We start from the raw sequence: 11,875 nt of genomic DNA, 5'->3' as shown, positions 1-11,875 counted from the left end.
TCCTTGTTTGCAGACATGTGAAAGATTTAAGAACATTAATAAAATGCTTATGCTACAGTTCCCTATCTTTCAGGCATACATGTACAACTATGAAGGACTCTGTGTCTAAAGCATCACAGCCACAGGACTAAACAGAGACTAACAAAACTTTTTGATCTTCCTTCTCTGCAACTGAAAAAAGGAAGAAAGGAAGGGAATGAACTGAACCTGCAGCATCTGAACTGTGTAACCTATTTCTTCTTCCATTGTGAATGGGCTGGGAAAGGACATACAGGTTGAATCTCATTATTTCTGTGTGTTCCATTCCCAGAACTCACATGGAAGGCAAAAATTGCATTAAAGCAAATGCATTTAAAAAATAATGTTCTTTTGTTAGGCGATTTAAAAACAGCCTTTGTGATGTTACACAGAACCATTAGACAGACAATCAATATGTCTCCAGGCACTTAGAAAGACCCCTCCCTTCACCCAGAGCTGAGAAAGAATGCACAGTGATTATCTTTCTTTCACATGTTCAGGGGGAAGGGAGCGGTTGCTGACTCCTCATTCTGAGGAGTGAAGCAGTGAAGCCATTCTAAGTGCCTGGAGAGAGAATGATTGATGGATTATCAGCCAGCTGCCCTCTCTTGCATTAATGAGGCTATTGTTAAATACATTTTTTTCCTTTAATTTAAAGGGTCCTAATGAGATAGAAAAATCCATGAATTTTTCCACTGTGAAAAAATCCATGGATAATTAGGTTATATCTGAATTGCTTGCATGACTGTCTCTCTACAACAGTAAGAAAAGCAGTTTTTTAAAACTGATTTTAAAAGGATGTATTTTTCCCCTTCTCCAGGAATTAATGCATTCCTTCCCATTTGCAGTGGCTATTTGTGTTGAGTCAAATCCTTGTATAAAAAATCAATGAATAACAAGGTTGGGCTTGTATAATCCTTTATCCAATGTACTCATCTCAGAAGGGGGCAACAAATGTTCCATCCTATAGCTGGGTAAATTCCTTATTAGCCATCATTTTCCTAGATCACTGATGTTCAAATCTGATTAATGCAACCCTTGTTAAATTTGTCCTTTCTTTTCTGCTCTCTCTCTCTCTCTCTCTCTCTCTCTCTCTCTCTCTCTGTGCTTTTTTTTTTTTTTGTTCTTCTGATGTTTCCATTTCCTAACAGAGCAGGAAGCAGAATGGAAATGGTTTTTGCAAAAAAAAAGCAGTAACAAAGCAACAGCTTCTCCCTCTTAGACACTTTTGCTTGCATCCCTAGTCAACTAAGGTTGACTAGGTGCAAGTTGACTTGCACTCCTAGTCAACTGAGGATTACTGTAGTTCCTGTCCAGAACAACCCAAATAAACCTTTGGTGAAAAGAAGCAGTAGCTATTGGAGAAAATGGGGAGTTCCAACATGTACATACAGTTATACTCTAGCACCATGAAACTATTTTCTTCCTTTATGAAGAAACTTTTTCTCCTTCACACAAAGCATCCACATTTGAATCAACTACAGGAGCAAAATGCAATAACACAGAATGTTAAATGTACTGCCAATTTCATGTACTGGGAAGGATGAATCTAAACTGAGGTTATTCAGGAGCACACAATGATACGTGTTTCTAAAAGAGTTGCTTCTGCTGAAAACATTTCATCCAAGATAAATGGCAATTCCAAAGACGAAAGTAATTTACATTTTTCATGATCATAACAACAACTTAACATTTGGGGCAAAGTAGTACCTTCATTAAAGAATTCAAATTGATGACTATCCCTTCTTTTGCATACCATGCCCCTTTTGTACTCTGGTTGTCCACTTACTGTAGTTCTGTAATAGTAACAATGTTAATTATTAAAATTACTGTAACAGCCATTTTTTGAGACATGAGTAGGCAGAATTCTACCAGTTGAAATTTCATTTATTTAAAGCCCAACGTGCTTGCTTGCAGTTAGCCATCTAAATTAAAATGTAAATGCAATACAGTATGTTTGCTTCTGATAACACAGAAGTGGGATACATGAACCATGAAATATTAAAACACAGCACACCATATTACACGTAAAACTTGTTTTTCCATTTCAAGTTTATTAAAACTTTAGCAGTACAAATGATCCAGGTTGTGGATTATCAAAAGACCAAACTGAAGTCCACATTAAAAAAAAGAAAAAAGTGTTCCCCAACATGTCTCTAGAACCTGGAGAGGCAGCATGGACACAGTAAGTTCATAAACTCATCCATGTCTATCTTCATCAGTTCCAGCACTTGATTCATGATCAGATCTTTTATCTTTCCCGTGGGCACGGTCCCTCTCCTGGTTCTTTGATTTTTGGTTGATCTCTTTTTCTCTTGAGGAACGGGACCTGTCCTTTTCTTTCTCCTTGCTCCTGTGTGAAGATGATCTTTTCAATTCTCTGTCCTTGCTGCTTCGTTTTTTCTTTGAGTCAGGACTCCTATCCTGATTTCTAGAGGCTTTTTTACTTTTATTGGTCTCTGAGCTACTACTGTCACGGCTTTTAGAACGCCTTCTTTTTTCAGCCTCATTCTTTCTGTAAGAACTTCTGTGCTCTTGGTTTCGATGCCTGTCTTTACTTCGACTTTCCTCCCTCTCGGAGCTCTGCGATTCCTTCCTCCTCCTGCTATCTTTGCCTTTGGCTCTTTCTGGCGTGCCTTTTCTGTCTCTACTTCTGGACCTTCCTCGTCTTTTCACTTCCTTATCCTTGTGTCTGGAGTACTCTTTACTTCGACTGCGGTCTCGTTCTTTACTTCTGGACCTGGCTCGCTTCCCTCTGTCTCCACTTCTGCTTCGCTCTCTGGTCTTATTATCTGAGCTATGTTTGCTTTTAGACTGCTCACGTTCTTTACTTTTAGATTTTGTATGTTTCTCAGCATCTTTACTTTTAGTGTGGTTCTGACCATTGCTTTTAGATCCTGCCCTTTTATTCTTCTCCTTACTTCTGCTTCTCTCTCTCCCACGAAAATAGTCATGTTTTTCTTTGTCCCTCTCTTTCTCGTAATCCCTCTCTTTGCTTCCTGATCTCATTTTCTTGTCTTCATGTTTGCTGTGCCTGGAGTCTCTCTCCTTGCTTTTTGACACCTCTTTGCTTTTGCTCTGGCTTTTGGATCTAGCCCTTTTTTTGGCCTTACTTTTGTTATGCTTGTCCTTATCCTCCTTTTCAGAATTCCGCTTTGTCTCTCGGTCCTTACTGCTGGATTTGCGTTCTTTATTTTTCTTTTCCTTTTCTCCCCTTCTGCTAGGGCTCTCAGAAATGTGTTGGTGATCAGATACTTTTCTCTCTTTCCCTCTCCCTGGACTTTTCTGATTTGCAGCATCCTTCTTGTTCTCATTCATTTCACTCCTTGAAGAACAAGAAATATTTATGTTGTGAACTTTGAAGTAACAAAATGAATAGAGAGAAGTCAATAAAAAAGACCAATAATTAAGGGCACAATCCTAACCAACTTTCCAGCACTGACCTAGCCTCAATGCAGTTCCAAAATAAGGTAACAAACATTTCCTTACCTTGAGGAGACCTCCTTGACTGTCTCCCCACTGCAGAATGCAGTGCATGCCACATTGGCACAGCTATGTTGTGCTGGAAAGTTGGTAAGGATTGTTCCCTAAAGCTACTTATGAATCACAAACAATTTTTTCTGCATAGCATCTTGATAGTTTACAAACAGATCTAGCAATACATGAGAAGGGAAGAAGGTCACCATTGTAGTAATTTCACTGTTATATTGAACAGAAGGTAAGAACATAAGAACAGCCCCACTGGATCAGGCCATAGGACCATCTAGTCCAGCTTCCTGTATCTCACAGCGTCCCACCAAATGCCCCAGGGAGCACACCAGATAACGAGACCTGCATCCTGGTGCCCTCTCTTGCATCTGGCATTCTGACATAGCCCATTTCTAAAATCAGGAGGTTGCACATACACATCATGGCTTGTAACCCGTAACTGATTTTTTCTCCAGAATCCCCTTTTAAAGGTGTCCAGGTCAGATGCCATTACCACATTCTGTGGCAAGGAGTTCCACAGACCAACCACACACTGAGTGAAGAAATATTTTCTTTTGTCTGTCCTAACTCTCCCAACACTCAATTTTAGTGGATGTCCCCTGGTTCTGGTGTTATGTGAGAGTGTAAAGAGCATCTCTCTATCCACTTTATTCTTCCCATGAATAATTTTGTATGTCTCAATCATGTTCCCCCTCAGGCGCCTCTTTTCTAGGCTGAAGAGGCCCAAACGCCGTAGCTTTTCCTCATAAGGAAGGTGCCCCAGCTTAGTTGCTCTCTTTTGCACCTTTTCCATTTCCACTATGTCCTTTTTGAGATGTGGCGACCAGAACTGGACACAATACTCCAGGTGTGGCCTTACCATCCATTTGTACAAGGTACGAATGGGTGCTACTATATTTGATAAATGTTACTGTTATGTGTTTGAATACATTTATTTAATTGATTTTTATTCGGCTTTTCCCTCCATGCTGACAAACTCAAACAGAAAAGCAAAATATTTGGTCACATCTTACTTGTCTCCTTTTATCCATCTTTCTCCACTTGGTGCTCTCATTCTTTGAGCTCTCTGCATTTCTTGTCTCCAGTGAGGAGGAGTTTCACTGCGTCTAAAGCGATCTCTTGATCTGGACCTTGAAGGTGTCCGATAGCGCTATGAAAATGAAAAAAATAAGCTAGATTTATAAGTGTCCATGTACCACAGTAACTTGTAGTAGTTTCACATGACACATCTGACTACACATGACTGTGACGTATCTGACTATAAACTCTCATCAAAAGCAGAAAAATAAAAAGTTTATAAACCTACGAGCAAAATAATCACATTGACACAGGGCTGCAATCCCATACACATTTACTTGGAGAATAAGCGTCACTAATTCTACAGGATTTACTTCTAAGCAGACATGTATAGGATTGAACTGTAAGTGTTGTTTCATTTTGAAATTGAATTCTTTTATGCAGAGTTCCAATCAAACCTGCTGTATCTCATAAATTAGGTTATTTTCTTTTTAACGTGGACCTCAGTATCCATAGGGGATCTGTTCCTGGACACCCCCCCCCCCACAGATACCTAAACTCACAGATGACAAAGTCCATGGATTGCAATCTATAGGGACTTCAAATGTGACTGAAACCTGGTAGCATCCAGAGCCATTCTGAGGCCCACAGAGGCCCCCGCGTGGCCTCCATAGGCCTCAGAAAGCCCGCCAGAGGTGTTTAAAGGCCACTTTCAGCAAAAACCAGAAACGTTCTTTAAATAGTCTTAGGGGGCTTTCTGAGGCCTCTGCAGGCCTCAGAAAGGCTCCCAGATGTGATCAGAACAAGGTTCTGATAATATCTGAGAACAAGGTTCCAATCATATCTGAGAGATATTATTATTCAGTAGGTACTCAGTTGTGGATTTGGGATCCATAGTCGGTCAAATCGGTGAGTCCTGAATCTGTGGATACAGAGGACCCACCTGTATTGTGCTAGCAGTGCAAATTTTTTATATTATTCCAAGGGAGTAGTCTTACAATATCCATTTAATCTGTAACAATATACATCATGTTTACATAGTACACATACTATTCAGACTTTATTTTTTTCTATAAACAAAATTTTACAAAATGCTGACAATGTAGTAAAAATCCAAAGGCAAAGATTAGCCCAACCAAAGTTAATCACAATTAAGTTAAAACACATTTCAAAGAAAGAATGAGAATTATAAATTTATTCAATGAGAATAAACATATGCTGAAACACCTCTCAGTGAAATCAATCAAAAAGTGCATAACTATGGTGAGACTATTCCAACAATAAAAATTAACAGTAAAAGTCACATAAGACGCAACCACAGAATGAACTGTGAGAGTTTGGATACTCTTTGTGTTATGACCGAATATAAGCTTGTGCTAAGAGCAACAGTGAAAGCTTTCAGGGAAAAAAGATTGTCCTTTACGTGCCTAACTCTGCTGCTGTTTGATATGAGGCTGAACCTACATAAGTACCAATAATCTCAGAAAACAAATTGTGATCAAAGACAAGATCAAAGGAGTGCAAAATTAGTACTTTCAGATAACAGAAAGTTCAGCAGCCAAGAAGAGAGACTACATATGCAGGAGTCAGTCCTGTGCTCTAAACTATGCTGGTGAGCAGGAAAGAATGGCATGACTGAATTTCCTTGTTGTAAGTGGATGTTTCACTGCATTTCTGTAGTAGCAGTGTTCAGATAGGTGAAATCTAATATTTATGAAACCAAATACTATGCATCTAAAAAACAAATAAAAGTCTCCAGTTTAAACATCAAATCACAATGCTTTTCTTCAAATGCCTTGCATTGTTCCCATTTTCCTTCCCATGAAAAGGAATCTCATTACTCACAAGGATAATATAGAACTGAATCTATATCACTAGATTAAAGCACAAGAGTAATCAAAGTTTAAGATCATAAGAAACCAAACATACCCTTGGTCCTCTTCCTTTTATTTTCCGCCCAGATCTAGTCACTAGCAGCCTTCTCTGATACGATGATTGACAGTTTGATGGGTTACTAGAAATTGAGAAAATAAAGGTGTCACAACAATTCTGTGATGTCCTCATTTTCTTACATAGTTAATATATTTTTCCTGAAGTTCTACTAAATTCCACAATCTCAAAAATAACTGATTGACATTTTGTTCATGGCAAAGGATTCAAATCTACGGTTGTGAAATTTATGAAGATAGTGAAAAGTAGCAAGTATAATCTTACAAAAAGTTGTTATCAACATAATCCTACGTACATTATACAAAAATCTCACTGAAACTAATGCAAGTAGAGCTAAGAAATTTTTTTGCCCATTTTTGTAAGGGTCTTCTGCTATAAGTAAGTGGAAAAGACTTTAATGTGTCAGCACACAGCAAGTCACCTTACAAATAGTTTCAACATACTGCAACTTGGGAGCTCACCCATCACCATGCAGTCCTAATCAAACACACAATTGTACCTTTCCCTTTCTTTTTCCCTGCTCTTTGTTTCTTTTTCCTTTTCATCCACTTTGGGAGGACTTTTCCTCATCAAAAATCTGTTTTCTGGTACAGGAGGAATCTCTTCAGGACATACAGTAGAGAGTGGCTGAGATTCAGGATTTTCTTTTTCTTTTTCACTTTCACTAGCCGAGCTTCATTCACAAAAGGACAAAAATTATTCATAAGTATTTTAAACATAATATGCTTATTTTGCACTTCGTACATGCATATTCTAGGTTGCAATTCTATGCACACTTAGCTGAGATAAGCTCCACTTACTATAATGAGATTTACTTCAAATAGGCATGCATAGGATTGCTCTGTAAAACACTTCAAAATTGGAAGATGAAATACAGGTGATTATTATTTTTAATTTGAATCCTGCACCTGCCACAATAAAAGAGTTAAAAAGTGGCAATCATTTTGTGTCAGTTTTATATCAACAGTATGTGACTTCTTTTAAACTAGAACGAATTTTATCAAGGTGAGTCTGACTGCACATAGCTCAAGTTAGTAACTTCAAAAAATACTGCCCACAATTTTAGTGAGAAATATAGACTGTGTCTGGGAATACTTGGGAGCTCAGGTAAGCTGGGGTCTGAGCTTTCTAAATCAGGGGTGTCAAACGCGCTTCATACTAAGAGCCGAACAGTATTCATGATGCCTGCTGAGGGCCAGAAGTGATGTCATAAGGCAGAAAGTGATGTCATCATTCAAGATATGGGAGAGACAATTTTCATGTGGGCTGCCCTTAACAACAGTAAGATCTCAGCACTGCTCAGCCGCTGAGAGCCTGAAGGCTGGATAAAAAGCTTCCATGGGCCGCATTAGGCCCCCTGGTCTTATGTTTGACACCAATGTTCTAAACCAAGAGTGGAACAATAAGAATATAAGAAAAGCTTTGCTAGATCAGGCTAAAGGCCCATCTAGTCCACCATCTTGTTTCTCACAGCAGTCTATCAGCTGGATTGGCCACAGACAGAAGAGAAAGACATAATTTATCTTGCCATTATGACCCTGTAACTATTATTCAGAGTTATACTATTGAAGGACCTGGAGATTCAAAAATAATTGGTTGTATCCCAGTGGTCCCCAAACTGCACACTACAATGCCTGAGGGCACCTTGGCAAACTCACAGGGGCGCCAGGGCATGACACTGGCAGCCTCTTTTTCCTGGCTCTCCCAGGCATACTATCCTAGATCATGCAAGATTTCACAAGATCTCATGCAAACCATGATTGCATCACCTGGGAGAGCCAGAAAGAAGAGGTCATCATGGAAGAAGAGCACTGTGACCATGATAAGTTTGGGAACTGCTGGTTGTATCCTAAGGTCTCTTTCTCTTTTCAGAAGCAGTTACATCTGTACAGCGGGGAGGGAGGGATTATTTTCACCACTCTCCCCTTTCCTTTGCCAGTCCCTCTGCCCCACCCAGTATTTGCCCTTGAGGATCTCACAATCTTTGGAACAAATTTTCAGAGGGTGCAGCAGCTGCAGAGAAAAAAGGTGATAAGAAAAAAATCACCCCTCCCTCTTGAGCTTAGAATAAATCCACTAACAATATCAAAAAAGTGAACAAAACAAAGAGTTAAATAATCACAAAAGAAAATAATTAAAATCAAGGTACCATCTTCTCTCTTGATTTCTGGCCCAATAATGCTAATAAACTAAGCATACAGGTTCAGAAAGATTTTATTCTGATGCTAGAATTTGTTATAATTCCAAGCACCTCAGTCTTCATCCTGAAGTTCATTTCTAATCATCATAGTTTGCAAAAATAAGAAAGAAATCTTCTTATGACAAGGTGAGCATTGCACAAACCACAAAAAATAAACTACACTGTTTATTTCTACAAAGACATTCTTGTAATAGTACAAGAAAAAAACAAGCAGTCAGGGACTACTTATCCTTCTGAGCTATTTGTGTATCAAGTTCTACACTTTACTGCAGTGCAATATGGTAGATTTTCTAAAGTTTTCAGAAAAAAATATTCCCCAAGTACCTCTTCTTGCTTTTCTTCTTCTTTTTCTTTTCCTTCTTATGTTTCTTCGAATTTTTTTTGTGCTTCTTTTTTTTCTTCTTTGTTTTTTCTTCAGAAGCACTTTCAGAATCAGATGATGAATCAGATGAAGATTTTGAATCGCTTGAGCTTTCTGAATTACTGGATGAAGATGACGACCTGCGCCTTTTCTTCTCTTCCTTCTTGGCTTCAAATTAAGGCAAAAGATAAGCAGTTATCACAGAAGGCTTTTTCATGTTACAAAAAAAAAAAATCTACGCACACTAAAATTTCCTTTAAATCTCATGTCCTATTTGTAAAGACATTATAAAATGTGTAACCAGTGGTGTAGCTAAGGCGGTGCAGGGGGTAGTAGTTGCACCAGGCATCAAGCTTTAGGGGGGCAACAAGCTGAGTTTGACACTAGTGACCAAAATTGTGAAAATCTTGGTACGTATGAATAATACCATCATGTTATATATCATTAGAAAGGTAATTTAATGCAGAGCAACAAACTGCACCGGAATATCTGTATTCTATCAAAAGTTATGGCCAATTAACCAGAAAATGAAAACATAACTGCCCAGTGGAACAAAAAGTGGATTTGCTTAACTCCAAACTGACCTATGAGACTGATTGTTCTGAGTGCCAATGAGATGTTATGATACAGCATGGAACCAATAACTTTTAATTTATTTACTTAATTAAATTTAATTTTGTCGTGCAGGGGGGGCTACAAAACCTTCTTTGACCTCAGGAAACAGATATAAGCTATGCCACTGACTGGGGGGAGGCAGCAATGCAAGTGGGTAGTGAGCTGCTGGGAGGAGGAGGAGGGTTCCTCCCAATTTTCACTTTTTAAAAAGCCTGGGTGTGATGTCACTTCTGGTTGTGACATCACTTCTGGGGCAACATTTTGAACTTGGCACCAGGCTACACGATCATTAGCTACGCCACTGTGTGTGACACCTTCAAAGCACCTTGCGCAAACTCACTACAGTAATCCACTAGACTTGTGGAAACTTCTTGCTCTGAACCTATACTCTGATAACAGTTTTAAGAACAACATATTTATGTGACATAGAATATTAGAATTAACATCCAAATGATTCATTGGAAACATTAAATAAAACTAAAAATAGCAAGGTAAACACTACGTTTTTCTTGCTTGCATTTGTGATCTAGGTCTAGGAACAACAATGCTTATTTCCTTTCAGCTCTTCTTTCTCTTATCAAACCTAGCATAAATCTAAAACGTACTACCATGAGGCCATCACCTTTTCGGACACAAGGCAAACCACATGCCAGGAAGAAATGTAGCAAATTATTATAACGTATCACCTTCTTCTGAAGCTTTTGTTGTCAACCTGATTCACTGCAGCCTCTTAGGCACTATATTACACCAGCTCAAATTAAGAAGTTTAATTTCTTAATAACGGCTTCTCAAGATGGAACACAACATGTACATTTGGGTCAAAAGGATGAACAGGTAACACTTAGACATGAATTCCAAGAAAGATTTATCTGTAGGCAACAGTGACCTAAAGAGTATACTATTGACCAGTTTCCTGGAGTCCAGAACACTTATTACAATGAATATAAGAGCTTACACTGGGTAGTGCACCCTTTTTAAGATTTAAGAAGGCTCCATCATATTTGTTCACTTTTCTTACAGTTCTTAAGACCTTCGAAACTATCCAGTTATTGGAGAACTGTACTTAAAGGGACACAGTAAGAAGTAGAAAGTGCTACAGGATGTCAGTGTGACTTAAATGCCAGGTCCTAGTTTGTGAATAGCACCCATCTCAAAGTAATAAGCAAACATTTGATTATTCATGTGAGGACTAGTGATGGCAAAAAGTGGATCTGTCTAGGAAATTCCTTCTCCTTGCAAAACCCACTTGTCTCTATGGGGAAAAACAACTGCTCTTGTCCCCATCGCCCTGTCCCTCTCCTGTAGAAAGTCCTTCAGCCAGTGGATGCTGCTGAGTGGATGCTGCTAGAGATGCATCCTTTGGCCAATGGATGCAGCGGAGGACCAGCAGCACCACCCGTGTTCGTTGGTGGGTGACTCAAGTCATTGGAGTGGAATGTGAATCATGAGTCAGGGGTCCCCTGACTCGAGTGTTTTTCCGAGTTTTCCAAGCGCGTGACTCACAAGTCAGCAAAAAAACAGGCATTTTTATGACTCGAGTCCAAGTCATCTGACTTGAGTTCCAAACCCTGGTATAGGCATTCTGTCCTCCACTGTATCTGGTCACCCTGGGGAGGGGCAGCCATGGAGGTTTCACTGGAGCTGCACTGCAGCTGTATCATTGTTGGAAAGTTGGATAGACTGGGTCCTTCACTACCCAAATGGCCAAAGAGGAAAGAAAACACAGATCTCTCCATTCACTATTATTTACATCAGTATGCTTTCTATGTGTCACTGTCATTTCAAGCCATACAGAACTTACTGAGATTCATCATTACTAAGCTTCCCAGTCAGACTTGACACATTTCAGTAACAAAAACTAGAATAAAGCCACCTTCATAAACATTTGAATAGACATTTCAGTCTTACCTTTGGATTTCTGAATTAGCTCTCCACAACTCATTATTCGTACTTCAGCATAAGGTTTACTAGATGCATCTGTTTTCTGGTTTTCTATTTCTCTTACCAATTCTTGACCAGAGATTACTTGTCCAAACACAACATGAAGCCTAAACGATTAAAGCTTAATTTTAAAAGCTGACGGACATCTCTAGCATTTTGAAAATTTTAAACAGCTATGCAGTTATTTACAAATGAAAGAGAAAAGGATGCTTACCCATCCAGGTGAGGTGTAGGCTTGGTTGTTCTGTTGATGACATCAGGGTCAAGAATTTAACAACAAAAGA

General features: G+C 39.0%; 1 protein-coding gene across 1 annotated transcript in view; it reads right to left on the bottom strand.

Moving 5' to 3' along the window:
* Window positions 1-2,052: 2,052 nt before the first annotated feature.
* The window catches only part of PPIG (peptidylprolyl isomerase G), a 31,482-nt gene continuing 21,659 nt past the window's right edge, over window positions 2,053-11,875 (bottom strand). Inside the window, exons 7-13 of the mRNA XM_066612158.1 lie at window positions 11,806-11,835; window positions 11,559-11,698; window positions 8,999-9,203; window positions 6,974-7,147; window positions 6,454-6,538; window positions 4,521-4,657; window positions 2,053-3,343 (exon numbers count right to left, since the gene is read on the bottom strand). Of these exons, the coding sequence (XP_066468255.1) occupies window positions 2,218-3,343; window positions 4,521-4,657; window positions 6,454-6,538; window positions 6,974-7,147; window positions 8,999-9,203; window positions 11,559-11,698; window positions 11,806-11,835 (1,897 nt within the window). The 3' untranslated portion in view covers window positions 2,053-2,217. The remainder of the gene's footprint in view (window positions 3,344-4,520; window positions 4,658-6,453; window positions 6,539-6,973; window positions 7,148-8,998; window positions 9,204-11,558; window positions 11,699-11,805; window positions 11,836-11,875) is intronic.

Source organism: Tiliqua scincoides, chromosome 1, assembly GCF_035046505.1.
Source record: "Tiliqua scincoides isolate rTilSci1 chromosome 1, rTilSci1.hap2, whole genome shotgun sequence".
NCBI classification, from domain to species: Eukaryota; Metazoa; Chordata; class Lepidosauria; order Squamata; family Scincidae; genus Tiliqua; species Tiliqua scincoides.
The sequence above is the reverse complement of the archived record's forward strand: the minus strand, read 5'-3'. Positions and strand labels throughout refer to the sequence as shown.